This window comes from Bactrocera tryoni, chromosome 2, assembly GCF_016617805.1.
Source record: "Bactrocera tryoni isolate S06 chromosome 2, CSIRO_BtryS06_freeze2, whole genome shotgun sequence".
In the NCBI taxonomy this organism is placed as follows: domain Eukaryota; kingdom Metazoa; phylum Arthropoda; class Insecta; order Diptera; family Tephritidae; genus Bactrocera; species Bactrocera tryoni.
Window position 1 is genome coordinate 22438100 of NC_052500.1, and position 27020 is coordinate 22465119.

A 27020-nucleotide genomic window follows, 5' to 3' on the forward strand; every position below is an offset into this window, starting at 1 on the left:
TCAGAGCGCCCAGTAGCATGGAATGCAAGATATATGTAAAAGCGGGATTAACACAATTATTTATTGATTAACACAACAAATAAATATGTATAACCAGTGCGGGTATTGTCACTGACCCCAATACATACAAACATACAGACGTATGCAAATAAATGCTTAGCTAGATGGTTAAATACTTGAAGCTACCAACAAATGCTGAGAAGGCGTAACTGTAATAGTTGTGAGCTTTGGCTATTGTAGGCGTCTACTGCCCGGCACTACGGGACGAAATGAGGGCATTTCGGCAAACTGTGGCAATCACTACTCACGCTCTCTTTTTCTCTGCCTCTCTTTCGCCCGCTTTATGCTACGCTTGCCAGTTGTAGTGATAAACTTAAAATTCTTGTTGCATTTGGCAAACAAACTAGACAAATGTTTATTTAAGTGTTGGAATAACTATGTTGCACAAGCGGAATATTTAGTGTACACGGAGCAATGAAAAATCAACAAAAGTGAAAAAACGTTAAGCAACAACAGCAATATCCATATTGAAGCACAGATGCTGAGTTAAAAAGATACTTTCACATATATAATATGTATGTGTATGGATGAAAAAGTTGTACAAAACAAATGCAGCTGTATCTTATGCACACTCACGTACAGGTATACAAACACACAGCCATACATATGTGTGTTTGTACCTCAATAAGTAACGACTTATTTATACAACTGCTTAAACGCATACGAAATGAGTCAGTGCTCGAAAACAGCATGCCTAGCTGAGTGGTGAAAGGAGAACTTCAGAAGTGATAAAAAGAATGCGTTAAAATTTTCAGATGTGTGATTTAGTTAGTACAGTGAACTGCCGGTAAAACATTTAACAACCGGTGCTGCTGGACACACGACATTTCCTTATTCCTAGCAGTTTTAATCATCAGAAATGGTGATACGCGCTGGCAGTTGCGAGCTCCATGCAATAATAAAATTTGTACAGACTAGTTACAAACTAGTTGCAAACGGAGCAGTTTAAATAATAAATTTATAACAATTGCGTGACTTTTAGAAGCAATAAAAATTTTAGTATGCGTATTTTATGCAATAATAAAATTGTTGTCAACTAGTTACATACTAGTTACAAAAAGACTAGTTTGATTAACAGGTTTATAGCTATTGCTATAATAAGTTATAATAATTGCGTGACTTTTAAAAACAATATACATTTTTGTGTGCGAATTTTATGCAACAATATAATTGATGTCAACTAGTTACATACTAGTTACAAAACGGTCCAGTTTGATTAACAAGTTTATAACTAATGCGAGATTTTTATAACTAGTTAAAATTATACTAATTGTAGTCTAAAAGCTTGCCCGCTTATTATAATGGAATTGATACTCCGATCTGTTAATAAAGAAGTAATTAGTTTCAGAAGTCCACCATGACAGAAAGTATTAGACATAAATATGTCATCTGGGCAACTGGAAAACAAGCCGTAAACTATTGTATAGTCACAAAAAAAACTCGATGCAAATTTAATATTTTTTTAAATGAATGTTTTAGCACCTCAGATGGTATTATGGGTCCTGTTCTAGTGTCGGAGGACGTGTCATATATTTTTCAGTATGCGAGAAAAATCCATATATTGTCTTAAAGTTATTTTATCAGCTTTGGCCAATAAAGTACACATAATGATTTGCAAATGAATTGAATTAAAATTGCTCTGAAGTAATTTTATAGGTTATGTTAGGTTCGATAGCTGACCCAAAGGTAACACTTGGTTTGTAAACGAGTTCGAAAATATTATTGAATAGGCTTAAATTTCTCCAAAGCATTTTATAGGTTAAGTTAGATTCGATCGTCGATCCATAGGTTGTACTTACCTAGATCGTGCCTGGATCTCTGGATCAACAATCGAATCTATATATATAATTGTATAACTGTGGTGCTGCCATAACTGTCAAATATGTGACAGTTTTTACTAAAATAAATTCTAGTCACATTAAATTTGAAAAATACAGTAACTTTTTTTAAGAAAAATTTAATCAGATCTCGTTAATGTCCACCATTTCGCAATCGCTTTTTTTAGTGTTAGTTCTACTTAAAATAGTAAAAAAATTAGCTGCTTGTGTTGATTCAAGCCAAGTTTCCAGAAAAAAGTTTAATAAACAACCTTACTGGTCCTCATGTAACTAGTTACTGAACTAGTCACAAAAGGCAAACGCAATAATTGCAATTTTTGTCGACACACCCAAAAGTAAACAACGCTTTTAACAAGCTTAAACAATCAAAACATACACAAAAATTGTAAATAGCAACAAATTTTTTGCAAATAATGACAACAAAAACAGCGCGAAAATATAGCCAAAAAAATTAGCGAGAAAAAATTTTTATAAAATACTATTTCTTGCAAAAAATCGAGAAGTTTCGAAGCAAAACATTTTGCAAAAATAAGTAGGTATGGTAGGTTACATATAAAAAAGCGGCACGGCGCCTACTACGGCATACGCACTACAACAGTGCAGTCGGCTGCAGTTGAGCGACGCGCTCATAGCTTGCTGACGACGCCTGAATTTTTTGTGGTGCCACATTTTAGCAAGAGTTTTTGCCAACCCGCCAGTCAAAGTTATTGAATTTTTATAAACAATTTTGTAAAATTAAACATTTACACATTTCGGAAAAAAGCCGAAGAGCAATCGGGCAAAAAAACAGTGCGCACACACACACTAGTAAACATATATGAAAATGCCGAGTGTTGGTCGGAAGATTTTCGTGGGGCTTTGCAAATGTGTGCGTAGAGGTGTGTATGTGGCGTTGTGGGTCGGTGCGGCCGCCTAGGCAAGGTAGACAATGCCGCGCTGCGCTAAGCGCTTTGTTTGATCAGCTGAAAATTACTTAAATAGCAATTTTTTTGGATTCTTTTTTATTCAAATGCAAAAAGCAGCACATTGGACACATATTGTTTACTTAAAAATAACTGGGAAAAAAATAAAAATATTATTTTTTATAGTACTGTTATTAGTAGTAATTTTTGGAGTGAAAAAGCGAACCTTGAGTAGAATTTTTTATTTTTTCTACATAATTATATGTGAAATATGCGCATATGAGTGCCAAGCGCCTAAGCGCAGAAATAATAGATTTACACAGCGGCAACTATATACGTATGTATGTATGTACACATCCATATTTATACGTACATTTTCGAAGAAAATTAAAATTTTGTGTAAATGGATGTTGGAGTCAAAGCTAATTTTTTTTTTTTTTTTGCTCAAGTTGAGAATTATTTAATTTAAAATTAAGTGAAACCAAATTTTTTTTAGGATAGATAAAATATATTAAAAATCAAAGAGAATGAAATTAGAAAATAAAATTAAAAAAAAAAAAAATTAAATAAAAAAATTAAATTAAAAAAAATAAATTTAAAAAATTAAATTAAAAAAAATTAAATTAAAAAAATTAAATTAAAAAAATTAAATTACAATTAATTTTAAAAAATTAAATTAGAAAATAAAAATTGAGAAAAAAATCCAATTTTGAATGGCTAATGTTTCGAATTTTGTTAAAAAAAATGTGGAGGACTATTCATTAAGTTTAAATATTTAAAGGCCATATTTAAACTTAATGGGCTATTTTATCAAAAATACACAAATTTTTTTTTTTTTAATTAATACAAATTATAAAAAAAATGATGGAATAATTCAAAAATTTTAATAAAAATATAAACTTTCGAGTTTGGAAAAAATGTTTTTCTAACAAAAAGTTTTAAGTGCGGTGTTATGCTTGTAACTCCACCATTCTTAAGTTTAAATACCAAAAAACGAAATTTATGAAAAATATTGTATGTATGTATATTTAAAAATTAAAAATTTAATTTAATTGTGAAAAAAAAAGTATTATGACAATATTTATAGAAAATGTACAACAAAAAATATTTATATAATAAAAAAATGAAGTAAAAAAACTTAGTTTTCAAATTTAAAAAAAAAAATCGAAACACTTTAAAATTTAGAATGTGTTCAGTTACTCTTTTCAAGTCTCGATACTAGTAGAATATTTAAGAAAAATATTGTGTAGTTAAACAAAAATTAAATTAAATTTTGAAAATATATTTGAAGTATTTTAATGAAGTAGTGAAGAGTGATTGAAGTATTTTATTATAACAATATAAAAAAAAATAAATTTTAAAAAGCTTAAGTTTCGAATTTGGAAAAGTTTATTTTTGAAACACTTTTAAAATTTATAGTGCTTTTGGCTTGCAACTGAACTATTTTCGAATTTGGGAAAAATTAATTTTGAAAACTTTTAAAATTTATAGTATTTCAAAAACAAAAGGATATTTAAGTACAATTTTATATATTTAAAAAAATTAAAATAAAAATATTTTTGAAATATTTCAAAATTTTGATTAATGAAAATCTATGAAAAATTAAAAAATATACATGTGTGCATACATGCATATATTGGAAAGCTTAAGATTTCCGGCTTGTAACTTAACTACTTTCAAGTTTAAACACTATAAAAGGATATTTAAGCACAGTTTTGTATATTTTTGAAAATTTAAAAAAATTAAGTTTTGAAAAAAAATAAATAAATATAAAATTGGGGATTTTTGAGGAATTTTAAATTTTTTCAAATTTAGCTGAAATAATTGTTTTCGAAACTTTTTTTATTTTTAGTTTAATTTTGAATTTTAGGCGAGTGAATTTGAAATCGAGAAGTACTCAAAAATATTTTTATAAACAAATAATTTCCATCAAACGAACTTTACAAAGACTTTTTGTACCAAAAAAAAACATAAAAAAAATAATTCTTAATAAAATTTTAAGCGAATGTCTGTATAAACCCTACACAAATCAATAAAAGAGGAAAACAAACGTTATTTTTTTTCAAAAACACAAACGACTAAACGCAAAATATATAAACATTAAAGATAAAATCGCACATATTTTCCAACTCGCTGCAACCATTAGAGGCACACACACCAACACAAACGCACGACCATTAAGCAGAAGTGGCAGAATGGCTGGAGTGCTCGAACTCACTATAAAATTCCACAATATTTAAACAGCAATATTTACTCATCAATTTTGCAACTCGCTCTATAACTGTTTGTCGATGTGTGTATGTGTGTGTGTGCGTTATAGCGCGCTGAAGGTCAAATTGTGGTATTTACGAGTAAATGCCCTGGAACACTTTCAAACAGAAGCGCCACATGGACCACACTGAACAAATATGTATAGATGTGGAGTCATATGTATTTATGTGTGTGTGTATGTGTATTTGTATGTGTGTGTTTATGTGTAAATAATGGTATGAGGACGCTAGCAGCGAAACTTTGGGCAAAAACTGGATAAGGCAAACAAGCAAACAAACTTTAAGGCAAATATATACAGTTACATATATAATATATGTATGTATATATGTGCGCTTATATGTAGTTACTTAATACCGCTATATATATTTGCACATACATATATTTATATATACATATACATATATATGTATATGTTGCTCTAACAGCGCTTGTGACCCCAGCGGGCAGACCAATCACAGTTGTTCAAGTTGAACTGTGAACCCTGAAGTGCCACCCACAGGCAATTAATATGTGCACACTCGGTGTACAAACAAACCAAAAAACAACAACATGCAGCATGCTATGTAACATTAATAGGAATATGAACAACAAAAACAAAGCGAATAGCTAAATGGATGAAGAGCAGCAATTCATGTGAGTTAAAATAAACTTGTGCGAATATAAATTTATTTACATGTACATGAGTGTGTGTATGTGTGTGTGTACATGAATTGTGTATAAATGTGTATGTATGTATATGGATGTATATTTTTGTTTAATACATTATTCATAATGACTTTTGGCTGTGCATGAAGTGAAGTGGATGCGACGAACAAACGCACACACTCAGGCGCACAACAACAATAGCAACACATGTGTATGCAATTGTAGCAAATCAGGCACTCAAGAGCTTATATACATACAAACATACAAAATTGCATGCATGTACATATGTTAGTATGTGTGTAAGCCAAACATTTGCGGGCACCAGTGCGCTGCACTGTAGGCTATATATGGGATATTCCATACCAAATCGACCACTTTTGAACCCGACCCCTTTAGATTTTGCTGAAACTTATCAATCCGTTTTTACCCTTTGAAAAACATTTTTGAGAATATATAAAAAAACTTCCAAAAAAATTTATTTAAAAAAAATTGTCAAATTTTCAAAAATGAAAAAAATAAAAAAAAAATATTTAAAAAAATCGGCCCACTCCGGGATTAGCAGGGATAGTTGTCAAATTAATTGAAGTTTGTTTTTGAGGAAAAAAAAAAATATAAAAAAAATGGCGAACACAAAAAAAAATGACGATTTTACTTAAAAAAACCCGATTATTTTATATAATTGATCGTGTTAATTTTTTTCGTGTATATTTTCGAAAAGTTCATTCAAAAGCAAAAATTTTAAAAAAAAAGGTCCCCAAAAGTAAATTTCTACAAAAGTTATGGCTATTTGAAAATTAAAAAGCCATTTTTTTTTTAAATTCATAACTTTTTTGAAGTTGGACAAAAAATTTAAAAAAAAACTCTCCAAAATGTTTTTCAAAGGGTAGAAAAGGATGGATAAGTCTCAGCAAAATCTAAAGGGGTCGGGTTCAAAAGTGGTCGATTTGGTATGGAATACCGCATATATGTACATACATATACATATGTGTGTACATATGTACATAGATATACATATGTACTAAAAATATATATATATGTATGTACTTATCCATATGCATCTACATGTCTATATGTCCATTTGGCCTACGAAAATTTCATAAACTTGCGCTGAAGCGGCAAAGCGGCAAGGATTCATGAGCCAGCGCCCGCGTGCGCCCTCAGCTATAATTCATGTTTATTTTAATAAACTCATGCTGAAGCGCAGCAAAACTCAATGTACACTCGAAGCACAAATAAAATAAAAAATTCAAGCGAAAAAATATGTGTGTGTGCATGTGTGTGTGTGTGTGTAAGAAATGTTACAAATTGGATAAGAGCAATAAAATCGCGGCAACAAAACCAGTTATGACCAAGAGTAAACATTTCATTTAGTAGCATACTTTTCGGCGCAGCGCTTTTCCTACGCGAGCACTTTTTTATTATTAGCTTTTTTTGTGCTTTTATTTTATTGTTGCTCGTCGCGCAACAATGTTGAAAGGATAATTTAACTTGCAGTAAACAAAAAAAAAATAATACGAAGTGCAGTGAAAAAAGTAAGCAAAATAAAAGCGAAAACTCTTAGGGAGAGTAAATTGCAGAAAAACAATGCTAGCTGCGCACTTAAAAGTATGCTTTATGGAAAAAATGAGGGTCATATATACTACTCGGGCATGCTTGGCGGCGGCAAAGAATATGCGCAGCCAGCTGAAATAGCAACATGCATTGCTTTAACGCTTGCGAATTAGTGCCCTAAGCAAAGGCAACAAAATTAGTCGTAATAACGGCGGGGGATTTATGTGGGGGGGGAAATTGCGGTTAAATAGCAAGTACGGAATGCTTATAATAAAGTTGCATAAATAAAGACAAAATCAACTAGCAAATGTGATGCTTGCTTAGCATTAAACCTTTGTGGTTCAAAAAGTAAAAAAAAGGGTAGAAAAAGGGACATAGGCGACCTAATAAAATATGTTGGTGAATGTGATGAGCAGACTGAATAAAAAACAGTTAAATGACTGGCAGTTTGAAAAGTGTGATGACATAATTCGAAGAAGAAGGAGTTTGAAAAATGTGATGGCATAATTAGCTATGACTACAGAAGCAAAAAATGGGAAGTAAAATATTTTGGAAAACAAATTGAAATATTCTTTTAAGAAGATAATCCATGAATTTGTATGGCAGCTATACGCTATATTTATTCGATCTGCACAATTTCTTCGGACTTTGTAGCAATGCTTCGGGTAATAATCTGTGCCAAATTCCGTGAGGATACCTTGTCAAATGAAAAAAATTTCCATACATAAACTTGTGTTCGATGAGTCAGTTTGTATGACAGTTAGACGCTATATTTGTTCGATATGCACAATTTCTACGGACACGGTAGCAAATCATCGTATAATGATATGTGCTAAATTTCGTGAACATACCTTGACAAATAAAGAAGTTTTCCTTACAAGAACTTCAGTATGATCGGTCAGTTTCTATGACAGCTATATGTTATATTTGTCCGATCTAAACAATTTCTTCTGACATTGTAACAATACTTCAGATAATGACATGTGCCAAATTTCATGAAGATACCTTGTCCAATGAAAAAAATTTCCATAAATAAACTTGTGTTCGATGAGTCAGTTTATAAGGCAGCTAAATGCTATAGTTGTCCGATATAGGCGGTTACAACAAATGAGCTATTTCTTGGTGAGAAAAAGAAATGAGTACAATTTAAAGTTAATATATCAAAAAGTAAGGAATTAGTTCGCATTCACACGGAAATGATATTTCATACATATGTACATATATATAATTAAGTGTCTCCGAGTGTCCTTTGGATGTTACTAACATCGTTACAAACTTAATTACCCTGTTCAGGGTATAATTATTATTTCCACATTACGTTTGCTACTTTAATATTCAGACGACAATTTCTGTAAAATTTAAGTAAGACCCTCATGTTTAATATAAAGCTTCAAAATTATTAATTAGAGAAATATATTTTAGAACAAAATTATTTTCTAAATTCAGAAATATTTTTCGAAAACTCACTTAAATCCTAATTTTCTAATGGTTATTTTTTAAATTTTGTTCAGCGACTATACTACACGTGAATGACTTGATTGAGATTTATCAACAATGAAGAACGCATGCTGCAGTTTTGAACCTGTCGAAACATAGTCTGCAACAATTCTTATTAATAAGAATTCTCCTTCATGACTTTTTTTTAGAAAATTTAGAGTCACAATTAAGGAGAGGAAGCTCCTCGAAACGGTTTTTCTAAACCCATCTAGGCAGAAGAACACTCCAAAAGATTAAGGAGGCAAAGCTCTTCAAAACAGATTTTTTAAATGTTGATCACCTAGATATAGATGATGATATTACGAAAAAATTACTATTTCAAGACATGATTGCAAACCAAAGTCTGTTCCAAAATTGTCGAAAAATTCAAGTTTATGTCAAAAACAAACATTTTTGAAAAGAAGTAATATTTGAAAAATGATTTTGAAAAAATTTGGGGAAATCAACACTGTTTTTCATTAAAAAAAAATTAAGTTTCACCTTTTTTTCAAAAGTGTTTTAATACGACCTTATTTCGAAATAAGACAAATAAAAAAACAATCCGTTCCACGATTTGCCTGAATTAGGCAACAAGACCGTATAACACAAAAAAACAAAAATCAAACATTTTCAAAATGAAATGATTTAAAAAAAAAATTGTCGGAAATACTCAGAATTTTTCATTCAAAAAAATTTAAGTTCCAAATTTTTCTTTTTAAAACGATTTTAATACGACCTAATTTCTATATAAATCGAATAAAAAAACATACATCTAAAATATTTCTCGACTTTGCGGCCTTCTATAAAAGCGTAAATGAAGAGATAACAAAATTATTAAAATTAGTATTAATTTTTAAAATAATTTTAATGACTTTTTAATAGCAGCGCCCAAAAGCAAACGCCGAGTTCAAAGGGAATACAAACAACAAAGCGAAAATTACACACGCTCAAAACTTACATAACTCAATAAAAAAGATTTTCTAATAAATTGCATATGTCCCCCGAGGTTGAAGCTGCTACAAACATACAAATACATATGATTTATTTTTGAACATATGTTTTATATATATATGTACCTACATATGTTCCACAACGTTTAAATTCTAAGCTATTGATTTCGTAGCAGAGCTTTTTGCTATTTTTTATATAGTTTTTCCACTTTTTTTTTGCTATTTTTCTCAGTGACAAATGCGAAAGTCAACAAATGCTTTGAGTTGTTGTATAGTATTGTAAAGCCAACAACAAGGCACACAACCTGCGAAGCAAAGCAGCTGACGGCAACACAGTGTGTCAGTGGCAATTGATAGTTTAGGAAGCAAGCAATGAAATCCAAGTAGCCATTGGGGACTTTGGTGTTAGAATATAATTTTTGCTTTGTGTTTTTGTTGTTCTTTGTTTTTGCACAACTGTAGTTATATGGCTGTATATTAATGCTTTGCAATATTTATGCAGTGCGTTAGAACAAACACATTTATAAAGTCAGTTAATGACATATGTTTTTGAAGTAGAAATGGTTTCATTGATACTTGAAGAAAGTACAAAATGATTGTTTATTGGAAAAATGTGAGAACACATGTAGTTATTAACGGTGTTTATTTTATGTGAGGTTTTTTTTTTTATAATTTAAGGTTTTTAATTTTAATAATAGATACCGGTTAGGCAGACATTTTGTATCGATTAAGTGTTTATTCTACTTGCAAGCCAAGAAAATCGCATTTTGAAGATTTTTTTAAGAAAAAGAAGAAACATTTTTTTTCATTAATAAATCTAAATCAATATATATATACATATATATTAAAGAAGTGGTAATTAATTTTGAAAAATTTTGGATTCCCATGATACCGTAGCCGATCTCTAGGTGAACCTTCGAAAAAATTTGTTAGGCAGTAAGGAAGATTTTTCTGCTTTAAATTTTCTCAAATCATAAATTTTCAAAAATCACAAAAAATAATTATTATTTCAACTGGTGCTTAAAGTTATGGAACAAAGGACTAGTAAAAATTTGATATTTGACTCAATGTCTTCTTCCCGAAAATTCGATTTTTATGGAAAATTTTTTATCAGAATGGTTTCAAAAATCTAAATTAATATTAAATATTAAAGATTTTTAAAATAATCTTATTCCTTCGAGTATTACTTGACAAATTAATTTAAGAATGTCGTGTGAAATTTTAAAGTCGCCCGGCTGTCAATACAGGGTTTCGAGAAAACGAGTTTGAAGTTTTGAGAGCCGACTATACTAAGAACTTTTTTTAAATTTCAATTTCTTTACAAATACGCTCATATCTCCGAAACTATTCGCCGGATCAACTTCCAATTTTCAGAGAACATCCTCAATAGTATGTCATTCGATATATAACCAACAAAAAAATCGATGTGTCTCCTTAGAACATCTGAGACGTGTTTAGTATTTTCAGAACTTCTAGAACATATTTAATTGATTAAGCCAGAAGCTTATTTATGAAATAAGGTTTATTGAAAATTAAAGTCTTGTTGAGTTGAATATGAAGTTACTTTGATTTGAGGGGATCGTGAGAAATCTAATAATTTTGTTGCATATATGTAGGTAATGTGGACTCGAGTGGAAACATGCTCTATAGCATATTTTTAATGCTGACATTACTAGAAACAATCTCTGAATCTCAATTTGATCAAAGCATCGTCAAAATAGGCCCAAAATTTGAGCGTCAAGGCCAAGGACAAATGTGAAATGTGGTTTTTAATTAACTTAATGAAATGCACATTTCAACTAGATAGGCCTTTATTAATGAGAACTTGGAAGAATGTGTTCGAAAAGTGCTAGAAAAACTGCAACACTAGGACCGAGGTACATAAATAGTTTACCCATTCTACACTGAATTCGGGCCAACATGAAAAATTATCACTTCTCAAAGCTCTCCCTCGCCTCGTATAAATAAATAATCTTTATAAGCATTATATACTGGGTTTATAATCGGACAAAGACTGTCACCCTACCAACATTCTTCTATCTAGAGAATGTTTCATGGCATTAAATCGATACCTTTTTGTTCATAAGCTCTTAATTGCTACTTTTACTTAATAATTATACGTAATTTCAACGTATACTGTGAGAAAAATGTGGTTTTTTGCAAAAAGTCATTACAATTACTAAAGTAAAAAAAAATTATGTGACATTCTCGGCTTTTAGAACGTTGCTCAACTGGATTACATGTTTGCAATAAGTGGAGCGGCATTTAAAAGCAACTATTTAACTATTGATGGTGATAATTAAGGCAACAAATAGACAAAAACTTAATTACAAATGTATTTAGCGGTAATTAAACTGTAATCACAGAGAATTACAAAGAAATAATTGTAGAGAAAAGGATACGAGAGTTAAAAAAAAATGATATACGAACTAGTATTAAATAGATTTCGATTATTTTTACACAAGACATAGGTATGTACTTTCAAACCACAAACGGATTGCAATATAGTAGGAGACAAAAGAAATCTCGATTACTAGCAGTACTTAGAATAATGACTCACAAGAAAGCATATTTCAGAGTCAAGATAAATGTATATAACTGGTAGTCTAACTGGTAATCTATCAGTTATAAATGTATATAACTGGTAAATTTTCTCTCTCAAATATCATTTCTTGTTATATATATATACATATATACATATGTTTATTTAAGTATTTCTTAAGTGTCTGCTAATTTAATAGCAATAGCGACTGCAATTTTATCGCAGCAAGCTTACCGATTAAAAAGTATCTCCACATTGCAAACATTTTGTTGTTGCGTAGTTTTGCTGTTGTTGTTGTTGTTGATTTTAAAGATGGCTCTACTAGAATGCTTTGCTGTAAGCAATAATATATAATGTCTCGTTTTCGTCACTAGGCTGCTACTATAAATGCATTAGTATGAATTGTTGTTAGTTGCTGTTTGTTATTGTTGTAAACTTTGATGTAGCAACCAGCTTTGCGCTTAATGGTTGCTGTTACTGCACACTTTTTATTGTTATGCTAATAGCAGTGAAGCACTGTTGCACTATTGTTGTTGTTGTTGCGGTGTTATTGTTGTTGCACCGCATAAGCTGCCATTTAACTGGTGATTGTGGTTAATTTTGATTTTTTTTCATAAACACTTTTTGTTAGTTTTAATTTTTCGCTTAATTTTATGTTTTTATTTTAAATTTTAACACTTTTCGGTTTTTAATGCATTTTGTTAAGCACAATTATACACTGTAAGTGTTTGAAACACTTTGCGCAAACTTGCGCAGTAAGCTGGAAAAAAAGTTTGTGCAAATTTGTGGTTTGCACAACTTTTTTATTTTATATCTGTATTGTTGCTATTATTGCAAGTAGCTAGCAAGCATTTTTTATTATTTGTTTTTTAATATTAGTTAGATTTATGGTTAGTAAGCGCGCTGCTTTAGTCTAATTGTACACATTTTCGTTTATTTTTCGCTGCACTTTTTCACTGAAAGAAGAAAAAATAATATTTTTTATGTTAAACAAGATTTTTAAGGTATTTCAACTTATTTTTTGCACAAATAAAAACTTTGTTGTTGTTTGCGCGCACCACTTGGCATTTGAAACCCCTGGCGTAACGTTTTATTTGCTACCAATTGCTTTACTTTGTTTTTGTTTTTATTAAATTTCTCTCACTTTTTTATTTTTTAATCTGTGGCCTACAATTTTATAGTTATTTATTATTTTTTCCAACACTTAAGCTGTGACGCGCACACAAAATGGCTTCTTCGCCTTAGCCCTTAAAAAGTAAGTTATTTATTTTGCTTTGTTTTTTCTTTATGCCATGTTCACTATATTGACAGACATACATACATACATACACACATGTAACTACACAACTGGTTCTTGGTTAGGTTGTTGTTGATGTTGTAGTTGTTGTGTCATTTACTTTTCTTATTTCGCTCACTGCAATGCGCCACAAAACAATGACTTTAATCAGTCGAAGAAATCAAGCAAACCAACTCAAGTTGGCCTGAGCGCTCCAGCAGACATACATATGTACATACACACGTACACATATGGGATAGAACACTTATGCAGCATACGACAAGGGGTGCAAAGGAAGCGTATTCAAAAGGTAGGGTCGCCTGAGCCAGGTAGCAAAGCAGCACACAATACAGCCAAGCGAGCGTGGCTTGTCTCAGAGCCAGCTCGTCCGTCCGGCCGTGTCAAGCATTATAGAAAAGGAGAAAAGGTAAGTAAATGTAAAATCCGTTGAGTCGTTTGAAAGGCTTCCAAGAAGTAGGTATGCGTCGTAAGCAACTTAAATGGCATACACAGCGTGGACTCTAACACACGTTGAGTTATTTGCGAGTGTGTTGTTAGTGCATTTACAATTTGTATGTGTTTGCTATGAATTTTATTTCGTTTTTTTCATTATTGCTTTCTTAACCAATTTCGCATTATTATGCAGACGAATTTCAAGAGAAACGCTTAAACCAAACGCTAAGAAGCACACACGCACTTATATACATACATATGCATATACAAATACACAACATATCAAAATAAACGCGCCATCAGTGGCAATATTGATGCGCTGCTGATGATATTGGAAATTGGTAGGTGAGGTAAGATGGACAGCTAACTATGATTGCTGACTGGTTTTTACTGGTGACGACGTCTCAAAGCCGTGACGCAAAGCTGGCTGGCTGGCTAGCTTGGCATGTTGGCGACACACAGCGCTGCCGAGCGGACAGACATTATGTATTGAAAACAGGTTTGACAGGTAAGCAAACGTAAGCGCAAAACTGAAATACAGAAAAATGCTGCCAGCTAAGCCACTCTACAACTACATAAGTACTTATAGATATGTGTATGTGGCTATCAATACATTTGTACATGCGAGCGTCTTGGCTGCTGGAGTACTTTGTAAGTGCGCTCACGCGTCTAAGCTGAGCACGGGTACAGGTGAGCGCACACGGCAAGATAAACAAACAGATATATGTACATATGTATATATAAGGAGCGCTGAGAAGACCCCTCCAACACGCCGGCACTGCAAACAAGTTACGCTGCGTTATCCGTAAGCGCACATTGTCTTGTCTTATGCACCAAGAAAGGAAAGTAGTGGTCCAGCGGAATCGTGCAATAGAGATTTATCTGTCTCTGGATGCTGTGTGCTGCTTTTTCGACGAGTTGTAACTTGGCACCATGCAACTGGCATGCATTCGAGTGACTTTAAAGTCTTGCACTTCTGTAAATATGGATGTGTGTTTATATGCAACTGGCATTGTTATTGTTGTTGGTTACTTTGATTTTTGTTATTGTTTTTACCTGCACTTCACACATGAACACAAGCTCAAACATAGCAACACTAATACAAACACACACAAACGAAGTAGGGGAATTTGCTGGCAGTGAAAAAAAACAAATTCTCGAAAATCTTAAGGTTTGAATCACTGTTCCACTAAAAAATGTATACTTCACACTCAATGTATGTGTATGGATGTATGCACATATTTATTTAATCGAATGTATAACGCTTTGCAAATACACTACGAGCACAATTTAAAGGTGTTGCCTCACATTTTTTTTGTATTGATATATGTACCTTGAAATTTGCACACTCGCAATTCCGCAAACTTTGCGTTTCACCGTTTGCTCGTAGTAACAACAAATCGCCTTAAGCGACCACACACAACAACTTTTTTCTTCTTCTTGTGATACTCGTTACTTTGCTTTTTACTTTATATTCCTTTTCTTTGCTTACCGCACACTCTTATACACTCAATTTGGTATTCCCGTTATTGTGTGTTATTCAAGTGAATTTATTTTTGTTAAACCAAAATTTAATAAAAATGACGTAAAATATTTGCAATTCGTTAAACACAAAAGATCCACTTGCATCACTCACTAATTAAGTACACAGTGTGTATAATTTCGGGTCGGCTACTATTTTTTGGCCGCCTTACTTTTTTCGACCGTTTTTCAGCTGCTAAATTGCTGCTGCTGCTGCTTTCCGTACAGCGTTCACAAACAAAAAGCCACACACAACAAGTAACCGTTGATTATATCCGACACTGTTGAGAGCACAAATAATACTAAAGCAGACACTGTTGTACGCATATGCAATGCTACGCGGTGTTGAGACTGCTTCTACTTCGCCCATTTACTCACTCGTTGTGCGCTCTCACGAAGTCGTTTGTACGGTCGGTTCGTTTATTTTAGCAGTGCATTGCACAGCGAAATTCTCCGTTGACTGCATTTGCTGAGCATTATTTGCTTTGCAGTGCAGCAGCCCTTAGCAACATTTGGTATAAAAAATAGCAACATGTATTGCGAAAAGGAGAGCAGCGAAAAGGCAAAAATTTGCTCTGAAATCGCCAGCAACAATCACAGGTGTTCTGCAACATTACCTTTTATGCGCTCTCTTGTTGATTTGTATAGTAATGTTAAGAGAGTGCGCTGGCAACAATGTATATGATATAATGCATATCCAAATGTTTATAAGCATAAACGTTGTTGCTTTGGATTTATTGCTTAAGGTAGTTGACCTTATCAGCAAAAAAATATGAAAAATTAAAAACTTTAAAAATTTAATATAAAAATAAATAATAAGCGTTTGAATAATTAATAAAAATATGTACTAAAAATTCAAATATTAAATTAAGTGACATTTAAAATAATAATAATTAAAAATATTTTCGGTTTATCTACTTAATGTACTATATAAGATTGCTTATGCATATACATACAAATGTATAAACATAAGTGAAATAAGAAAATTATATAAACAAAATTAAAAAAAAAAAAATACAGAAACAACATATAAAAAATAATAAAATTTCAAATAATTTTCTTCCATCCCTACCCTCCTCTACATCACCAGCAACTTGAGTTAAAACACAACATTTGTGTCTGCCAAATTGTTGCGGCACATTTTGGTATGTTGAGAGTGCTGACTGCCACTGGAAATTATCTCTTAGAGCAGAATTGCAATTTTCCAATGCAACGCTTGCACAATTTTCCTCTTCGCATTTGCCGCCTTTTTCTAGGTTTGCCGCGCTCTGGCGTGTTTCGCTATTTCGTGCTCATGCTTTTGTTTTGGTTTCTATTCCTTTTTTGGTTTGGTTTTTGTTATTGCTTCTCATGTTGCATGAACTATTATTGGCGATTTCGTCGAACCGGTTGCACTGGTTCTGCAGTTGCACTTATGTTGCAACTAATGTGCGGTTTCTGAAAAGAAAATGCATTACCGTTTTTTGTTTGTTGTTTTTTTCTGCTGCTTTCAATTGCTTTTGTATGGCAAATGCAGGTAGGGGTCAGCATAGTTCACGTTAGGTGAAAGAGATTGTGCTAAAGTGATTGACTTCTTAGGAACTTAAGCGGAATAAGAAATTAGATTCAAGAGATAACTACGTTTTTAGTGAAAATACATACAAGTACCTATGATAGTGTGAAACAAATATATAGAATAAAATACATAGAAATTTAAATAAAATGTTTATACCTATAAAATAACTAGTAAACGGAGCAAATATTCATAAAAAAATAATACAGTAAAATAAAAAAAATAACATGGTTGGCTCAAAAAAATGAGCAGCTTCTTAAGTAGAAAATGATGTATGCAAAACTTCAGATCGATATCTGAAAAATTGAGGGACTATTTTGCTTACATGTACATATGTATGTATGTACATTCATATATGTACATACATATATCTAATATAATGATGTTTATCGAAATGGAATAAATTAGTCAGAATAGATTTAAATATTTTATATATTAAGGGAAAGTAAAAGGAAAAAAATAAATATTTTTTCTTTTGCCTAAAGGATTGAAAAAGTCAAATAAAAGGCAAATGCCAAGATTGGAATTATCGCCTATTTAAAAACACTTGCATTAGGTCGGTGTGAAATTATTCAACAAAGTAGTTCCGTTGAATTTTGTGTGTGGAATCAACTTTCTGGTGCCGAAACCTTCAGAATTTTGGAAAAGACTTTCGGCGATGATTGTTTGGGGCGAACAAATGTTATTGATTGTTACAAATTATTCAAAGAGGATCAACAACGCGTTGACGACGAAACACGTTTATAACGGCCATGAACATCAACTGATCATCAACACGTCAATAAAATAAAAGAATTGGTGCTTGAAAATCGACAACTAACACTCAGAGATCTTACTGGCATCGTTGGAATATCGGAAGGATCAATCAAAATCATTTTGAAAGATCATTTTGGGCCTAAGAAAAGTGGAAGCACGATTGGTTCCAATATCACTTTTTGAAGCAAACAATGCTTTCGGACTACCAAGATGTCGTGAAACGTATTATTACTAGCGATGAGGCTTCGATCTTTGCTTAAGACCCGTAAACAGACGATCAGTCGGCCGAATATCGAGGCAGAGGTGCGCCGAAGCCAAAAAACCACATCAAAGCAGGTCAAAAATCAAGGTTATGTTAACAGTTTTCTTTTATTATCAAGTTGTGGTGCATTCTGATTTCCTTTCGACCGGTCAAACTGTCAACAGAGAATACTATTTGGGTATTATGAATTCCTATAATCGGACATGAATACATTCCGATGAACGGACACGGACACTGATACTATTTCTTTCAAATTATCTCTGATAAACAGACAAGATTTCATAAACAATGCCAAGAAAATTGGGTCCAATTCATGTCCGCTTTTTTTTAATTCTTAAAGGGAAACTAGTAATATAATTGACATTCATTCACTCCTTGCTAACTTTGTCTCGCATTTATTAGTCCAGTAGAAATATAGTTCTGGATTGCAGCTTCGGACTTAGAATACATTTTAAACACACGTTTTTGCCACGGGTAAGTACAGCCGGCTACAGCATTTGTAAATCTTTCGTCGTTAAATTATTCTTCATGAAATTTCCCGGTTTGAAGTGGACCACCTCTTCTTCGAGACAGGCTCTTTATTTTTATTGAATTTTTTTGCATATGTCTTAAAGATGGTTGAACGCATACCAATTTTAAGGTAAGTGCTTATTTTTCTCTCAATTTCTGATTAAGAATACAGCTGGTTGTTATATAGCCTTATGTATATGTACATTGAATACAGAAAAATCATGTACTATTAATGTAGAAAGATTACCCATCAGAACGTAATCTATATTTATTACCAAATATAGGGCTTTTTGGTCCGATGTGGTTCTAAATCTAAATAAAGGATATGGTCTAAATATTATGACAGAATATTTTTGTTTTTCAAAGGTTAGAGGAAGGCACTGTACAGAGGAAAAATGTATTTTCTGTATACTAAATAAAGTAGCGATGTAAAAAAAATGTATGAGGAAACTTAAAATTATACTCAAGAAGAAATGTGCAATATATTTATTGGTAAGGGCCGTCATAAAGTAGATCTTAGCAAACCTTGGGGCTTTACATCTTTCAAAGTTAAACTGAAAATATTCGGATGCATTTGGCGGTCCTGAAATATTTACAAATTGTTAGCTTTCCTTATCATTTGTAAAGTTTTGAGAAAATCTTCAAGTAATAATTCCATTTTTGTATTATTTTATTTAAACTAAACTATTCAGTTTACTTTAAGATTAGTAGAAATAATTAAGTGTTACTGAAAAATATAATAAATATTTATAAAATATGTTCTGCAAAAAAAAAAGAAAAAAACAGGATTTATTTCAATTTCATAACAACTTCACATAATTTCCATTTAAAATCCATTTTCTATCAAGATTTGTTAACAAATTTGCCTCCACTAGATTTTACAGCAACTTTGCGCAAATCCATTAAAATTGTTTGAATCAACAAGTTTCTTTATTATTGTTCGCTGCGAACAAGTTTGCAGCTTAAAGCAACAAAATTGAAGCAAACCGGGCAGCAACACGCTAACAACCCTGTCCTTGCGCCAAGCAACAATATCGCCAGTGAAGAAACACCAGCAGCAGTGTTGCTAAAAACTATTGCGCTAATCGCACGCCAGCAACATGTAACTGTTCCCAGTCGAAACAGCTAGCAACATCAGACAGGTGTGAATGTGTTGAGAGCATGTTCGATGCGACAAAAATGTTGCAACTGCTGTTTGTTGCCATTGTTGGAGTGGATAAATGCCCCCAATTGCAAAACTGGCATACTACGATTAGAGAGCGCAAAGTATACGAGCTCAGCTTAATTGGTTGGGGAACATTTGTAGCTGGGGTAGAGCAACGTCGTCAAGCCGGTTTTGAAGTTATGTTTAGTCATTCCGTGTGCGTATATGAAAGCATATACATATGTATGTATATGGCTGTGTGTTAAAGGGGAGCTCGTTTCGAGCTCAAAAGCTGCATGCAACAGTGGCTAAGATGGCTGCTATTGCGCTTGTCATCTACGCAAACAAAGTCAAGCTTGTCGCTGTGTTGGTAAAACCACTTTAAACTCGTTCGCTTGAAGTACAAGACAAATGTTGTTCTTTTTATGTTAATTCTTTTTGTTCACAAGCCACTTTGCTGCTGTTTTTGTTTTGTAGCTGGCAGCAATGCTTGTTGTTGTCATTTTTTTATATTGTTAATCTGTTTTGAGCCGACTGCTGTGTAGACTTGGCTTGAGACTCATGTTTATTTCAACAAATCCAGCGCTAGCTGCTGGTTGACTGCCAAGCAACGAGCCAAGAAACGAGTTTCTACAACGAATTGAGTTGTGCTTAGATACACATTTATGTAGATATCTTCTAAGATTTAAAACCCCTGGCTTAGAGCGATTTGATTGTGCGTCTATATACACACATACATATGTATACAGCAACTACATTTGCAGTTGTGTGCGTGTAAGCCTTGAGCATTAATACTGAAAACATGTTTCCCGCATTGTTGCTGGCCGACTTGGCCCGATTTAAAAGCCAGCGACGCCGGCGTGCACCCAAACAGAATACTAAGCACCTTTGTAGCTGCAAGTGGGCTCTCAAAGTGTTGGCGAAGCTCTGCTGTTTGGCGCTGCATTACTTGGCACCCGCTGAAGGCAGCAGCTGGATTTGCCAAGGCAGCTGTAAATATGAGCATTGTGCTATAGCTGAGAGTTGCAGTATGCGGGTGCTAATGAAGAGAAGGGGAAAAATCAGAAAAAACAACAAAAAAAAAGTTATAGGCAACCGAAGTTAAACATTAGTCTTCACAAATAAGACAGTTTTCTTGCAAGGATTTGATTTTTTCCCAGAGTTCATATGGTAGCTATATGATATAGTAATCCGATCTGAAAGATTTGTTCGGAGATTATGCAGTTGCCTAAGCAAATAACCCCTGCCAAATTTTGTGGAGATTACTCGTCAAATAAAATGGGTTTCCATACAAGGACTTGATTTTGATTGGTCAGCTTGTATGGCCGCTATATGCTATAGTGGTCCGATCTCAACAATTTTTTCAGATACTATAATGTTGTCTTAGGCAATAATCTATGCCAAATTTTGTGGAGATATCTCGATAAATATAAAAGTTTTCTATACAACGACTTGATTTTGATCGATCAGCTTGAATGACAGCTATATGCTATAGTGATCCGATATCGGTGGTTCCAACAAATAAGTAACATCTTAGAGAGAAAAGGTCTGGTGCAAAATTTCAGAACGGTATCTCAAAAATTATGGGAGTTGTTCGAGTATATCTATAAGGAACGACAGAGGAGTATGGCTAAATCAACTCAGCTAATCACGCTGATCATGATTCAGAGGGTCTCCGACGTTTACTTCTGTCACACGTATAAATATACACATGAATACACAAATGCTTATACTATTAGTATACATATATGCATGTAGTAAGCGATCCTTCTAGGGATCAAAATGCACAACCTCTCACAAATCAATTCTTCACATTTATGACTGCCATATTCGCAGTAGCCATTCTTTGTTGACGCGCATAAAACATAGCGCCTACACCCACGATTTCAGGGTTCGTAAAGCTGCCGCTGCAGTTGACTGCTGCTGCTACTTGCTGTTGTTCTTCTTCTTTTTCTTCTAATTACAACAACAACTTAAAGGCGTGCCATTGGAAATATGCATTGCCTGTCAACCGTTTGCCGCTTTCTCTTACACCACATCGTTGTTATTGTTGTTTTATAGCTATTCTGAGCATTCTTGACTGATTTAGTAGCCTTTCCACGTTTTGTCATATATGTATGGGCGCATACTAATTATGGGCATATCTATAAGTCTGCATACGGGTTGGCAATATCTTTGAGAATATCTAGTTACTCGTTATTGTTGTTTTGTAGAGAAGACAAAAGTGGAGAATACACGCTTTATTAGCCACTTAGTATTAAATTATGCTAATTTTTTCCACAGCACATACATACAGCAATGTATAACACACATGTATGCATGTATGCACGTATGTGTGTATGCGTGTGACGATATAAAATTTTAAATTATGTAAGAACTTCCTGTAAAATGTAAATTCTCGGAATATTTATGTGAAGCAAGCGACGAAGTTTTATTACACGTCTTAAGAAATGCCCAAAGAAAGAGACTGTGGAGGCTCAAAAGCTGTGGAACTGAAATGGGTTTGGAGAGAAATGTGTAAATATAAAACGAAAGCGGCCAACATTCGTAAACTTGATTTTTTTAAGTAAAAATTATTACCTCAATAAAGTGAAGTCTGTAAGAAATGCCGCGCTTTTATTTGTCACAAAGATGAGACTGTAGTAACTAGCTTACAGGTAGCTTCGAATTCTTAAGAGGAAATATTTGTTGTGTCGGAGACGGCCTTTCTCCCCGGTGCTTAAAAGCTCATAGACAAAAAAAAAACGTTGATCAGCGCCCCAAATAATATATGCTTTTTGCTAGTATTATTTGATTCCAATTGGTCAGTTGGAAGAGAAACCTCTTCCACCTTGGTCTGGTAAGAGGTCGACATAAAGCCTCTGCTGGTCGCAGTGTTACTCCACACTGAACTGATTATTCAATACTACTTGTCTTTAGGTTTAAACCCCAGCCAACAAGAAGGTGCCCAAAGAGCCAAACCCAATGAGCCGATTGGAGCGAACTCCAAGTGCTAACTGCTTCCCGTGGTACCAGATTTAAACCTCCGGTCAGACCTTGTAGCTTTTGCTATTACCAGTTGAGCACCCATAAACCTCAATGACTGGTGACATTTGTCGCTTGAACTTCAAATGTCTATAATATTCGTTCAAGCACTATTTCTGACAAGACTATGTGAAATTTTGAGGCAAGCCTATAATAAACATAGTGCATATTGGATTTTACGACAGGCATACCTTACCGCGGGCAAATTCTACCCCCTGCCGGTTGGGGGGTTTAAGAAGAAAATACGATTCGGCTCCAACTAGTGGAATTGCGTACTGAGTTTAATTGAAGAAACCCCAAATTGTTTTGGTTCCACTAAGTGGGACAGCTGGCGCACTCAGCAAGAACGAGTAGTCTGCGACCAGCAGCGCCAGTTGTAGTTGCCAGAAAAGTGGATTTAACACAGTTCACCTCGACTAGACAGCAGTAAGTCTCGGTTACGATCCATATACGTGTGCAGCTTTTTTTGGTCGATAACCTCAATTGTGCACCTGTCAGTAGTAAAAGAGACCAATCAATCATGATTTGGCATTGTTCAGCTTCGTTTGGGCTTCCGCCAATATTAGAAACTAGTCTGATATGTCGATTTGGCGCTCATTAACCCAATTTATTTAATTGTGGGATGTACATATATACATATATCAATATCAATATGCGATTTAACCTACTCAAGAATTGAAACCCTGCGATCCTAGTCAATCATATGAGCTCGTTTAGTAGTGAAAGAAAGTTTGGATGAAATATTTTTTCTGATTAATGGATGTACATATTTGTGAAGATATTTTCGTTCTCTTTCTTTTTCTTTGACTTGGTCCTTTTATTGATTTCGTGACCCTTGTTCCCTTTATTCACCCATAAGTCTCAAATTCAAAGAGTTTTTCACCGAAGCGTCGTCTTCCATGAGTACGACATGCGAAATGCCTGAGTACGAAGAGCTTGACAAGTTGGTCGGCAGAGATAATGATCGAAAATTCTACGAAAAGATTCGGTGACTAACAGAAGGTTTCAAGACCGGAACATACTCTGCATCAACTTCTTTGTAGAATTTAGACAGACGAAAGCATGCCCGAGGATTGGAATTAAAGTGTGTTCTACCCAATCCACAAAAAGGGAGACCCCACAATCTGCGTCAACTACCGTAGGATAAGCTTTCTCAACATCGCATATAAGGTTCTATCGTGCGTACTGTGTGTAGGATTAACTCCTATCGTCAGCAAACTGATTGGACCATATCACTGTGGCTTTAGGCATGGAAAATCGAAAACTGAACAGCTATTGAACATGCGCCAAATCTTGGATAAGACCCGTAAATTGAAGATCGACACACACCACCACTTCGTCGATTTGAAAGCTGCTTTTGACAACTCGAAAAGGAACTGCCTTTATACCGCGATGTTTGAATTTGGTATCCCCGCAAAACTAATACGGCTGCATAAACTTAAGTTGCGCAATACCAAAAGCTCCATTAGGATCCGGAAGGTTTCAGACAAGGCGACTCCATATCTTGCGACTTTTTCAATCTACTGTTGGAGAAAATAATTCGACCTGCAGATCTCACTCATCATCCTAGTCCTGCTATATAGTGTGGAGGCATCGACGATAACAACATCTGATGAGGCGGCGTAACGAGTTTTCGAGAGAAAGGTTCTGCGGAAGATTTACGACCATTTGCGCATTGGCAACGGCGAATACCGCAGTCGACGGAGCAATGAATTATACGAGATATACGACGCCATTGACATCCGAATGGGTGAAAACTCTTTAGCTCTGAGAGTATTCGACATAGTACCTGCCGGGTGAAGCAGAGGAATACCTCCAGGACCTGTCTACACTTCCAATTGGCGCCAAACAGCGAAAAGAAGGAACGACTGTCGCGCTGTTGAAAAGTCGTGTAACCGCGTAAGAGATCTCTACGCTGAACATGAAGAAGAAGAAGAGAGTCAGAAGACTTAAAATATAGATAATACAAAGTTTCTATCTCAACGGACCTTACAGGCATATTTTGATATTTTACAGATTTTCAACGAGTAATTAAATACGTATGTATGTATATGGGGTATTCCATACCAAATCGACCACTTTTGAACCCGACCCCTTTAGATTTTGCTGAAACTTATCCATCCTTTTCTACCCTTTGAAAAACATTTTTGAGAATTTTTTCAAAATATTTTGTCCAACTTCAAAAAAGTTATGAATTTTTCAAAAAAAATGGCTTTTTTATTTTCAAATAGCCGTAACTTTTGTAGAAATTGACTTTTGGGGACCTTTTTTTTAAACATTTTTGTTTTTGAATGAACTTTTCGAAAAAATACACGAAAAAAATTTAACACGACCAATTATATAAAATAATCGGTTTTTTTATGTAAAATCTTCATTTTTTTTGGAAGTTCGCCATTTTTTTTTGTTTCGTCTTCAAAAAAAAACTTCAATTAATTTGACAAATATCCCTGCTAATCCCGGAGTGGGCCGATTTTTTTTATATTTTTTTTTATTTTTTTCACTTTTGAAAATTTGACAATTTTTTTTCTTAATTTTTTTGGAAGTTCGCCATTTGTTTATTTTTATTTTTTTTTTCCTCAAAAAAACTTCAATTAATTTGACAACCATCCCTGCTAATCCCGGAGTAGGCCGATTTTTTTATATTTTTTTTTATTTTTTTCATTTTAGAAAATTTGACAATTTTTTTTTTTAATTTTTTTGGAAGTTCGCCATTTGTTTTTTTTTTTCTCAAAAAAACTTCAACTAATTTGACAACCATCCCTGTTAATCCGGGAGTGGGCCGATTTTTTTTATATTTTTTGTATTTTTTTCATTTTTGAAAATTTGACAATGTTTCTTTAAATAAATAAAAAAAAATCGGCCCACTCCGGGATTAGCAGGGATAGTTGTCAAATTAATTGAAGTTTTTTGTGAGGACCAAACAAAAAAAAATGGCGAACTGCAAAAAAAATGACGATTTTTCTTAAAAAAACCGATTATTTTATATAATTGATCGTGTTAAATTTTTTTCGTGTATTTTTTCGAAAAGTTTATTCAAAAACAAAATTTTTTTATAAAAAAAGGTCCCCAAAAGTCAATTTCTACAAAAGTTACGGCTATTTGAAAATAAAAAGGCCATTTTTTTGAAAAATTCATAACTTTTTTGAAGTTGAACAAAAAATTTTGAAAAAATTCTCAAAAATGTTTTTCAAAGGGTAGAAAAGGTTGGATAAGTTTCAGCAAAATCTAAAGGGGTCGGGTTCAAAAGTGGTCGATTTGGTATGGAATACCCCATATTCATTTGAAATTTCGATAGACTAAATTTTTAAAAATATCATTAAAATCTTTAAATTGTAAAATAATTGATGCAGTATTTTTTTTTAATTCCCTAAAATTTGTATTTTGCCACGTGTCCCTTTAAATTAAGCCGCCTACACACGCTTCCGCGGAAATGCAGCGATTAAGGCTCGCTTCTGCCTTTATTTCCTTTCGAGTACTTAAAAAGAGTACAAATCAGTCAGAATGCTAGGCATGTGCAACATTAAAATTTCACAAAGACACAGGCACACATGCAGCAACACAACCATTTCAAATAGAATGCAAATACAAGGGCATAAATATTTATAGGGTATAAATACATTTGAGTAACGATTTGAGGCCTCAAGTCTACTGAGAATATATCAAATGAAAAACAATGGTCATCAAGTCTAGATTTTACACAAATGACCATAGGCGCAGGATGAGCGATGGTTGTGTGTACGCGTGTGTGAAAACCACAACGTAAGGGTGCATGAGTGTGTGTGTGTGTGTGTTTGCAAGGGAATTAAACCAATCGAATGACCCCGAGCCACTTTATATTACAACAGGCGAACAACAAACATACCAATGAACAAATAAAATAAAATGCATACAAACATGCACACAGACAAAAAACAAAAACCAACAACGAATGCAACCTGAAGCACTTGAAAGGCGAACGGATGGTCCGGAGTAGCGCTCGAGTGGAGCGAAGAGGTGAATTGAAGACACAAATGAATGTAGTTAAGGCCGAAATGGAAACAGGCAGAAAGAGTGCACTCAAGCAAACGAAAGGAGTATATTGAAAACAACAGCAACAACAACAACGACATGGTAAGAACAATAAAAAACACTTAGGACTTTACAAAAGCATTCGCCGTGCGAGCTGGAGGAGTACGAATGCTAAATGCGAGGTAAATTTTTGTTGTTGTTTTTGAGTTTTTTGCTCAGCCGTTAGCCAAAGGAATGAATATACCAGAAAACACGACGGCGCAACAAAAAAACACGAAC

The 27020-nt window shown here is 33.5% G+C and overlaps 1 protein-coding gene across 7 annotated transcripts in view; it reads right to left on the minus strand.

Moving 5' to 3' along the window:
• The window catches only part of LOC120767406 (muscle M-line assembly protein unc-89), a 305856-nt gene extending 289279 nt beyond the window's left edge, over window positions 1-16577 (minus strand). For 3 of the 7 annotated variants that reach the window (XR_005704690.1, XR_005704691.1, XM_040093444.1), the window contains exons 1-2: window positions 15457-15761; window positions 12470-13191 (exon numbers count right to left, since the gene is read on the minus strand). Coding sequence is in view for 5 of the 7 variants with exons in the window: in XM_040093444.1 (XP_039949378.1) it covers window positions 12470-12500 (31 nt within the window). In the remaining 2 variants the exon portion in view is untranslated. Of the gene's footprint in view, window positions 1-12469; window positions 13192-15297; window positions 15435-15456; window positions 15762-16557 lie in introns of those variants that run through there. The other 4 variants (XM_040093448.1, XM_040093447.1, XM_040093445.1 and 1 more) reach the window with 4 other exon arrangements.
• Window positions 16578-27020: the final 10443 nt, after the last annotated feature.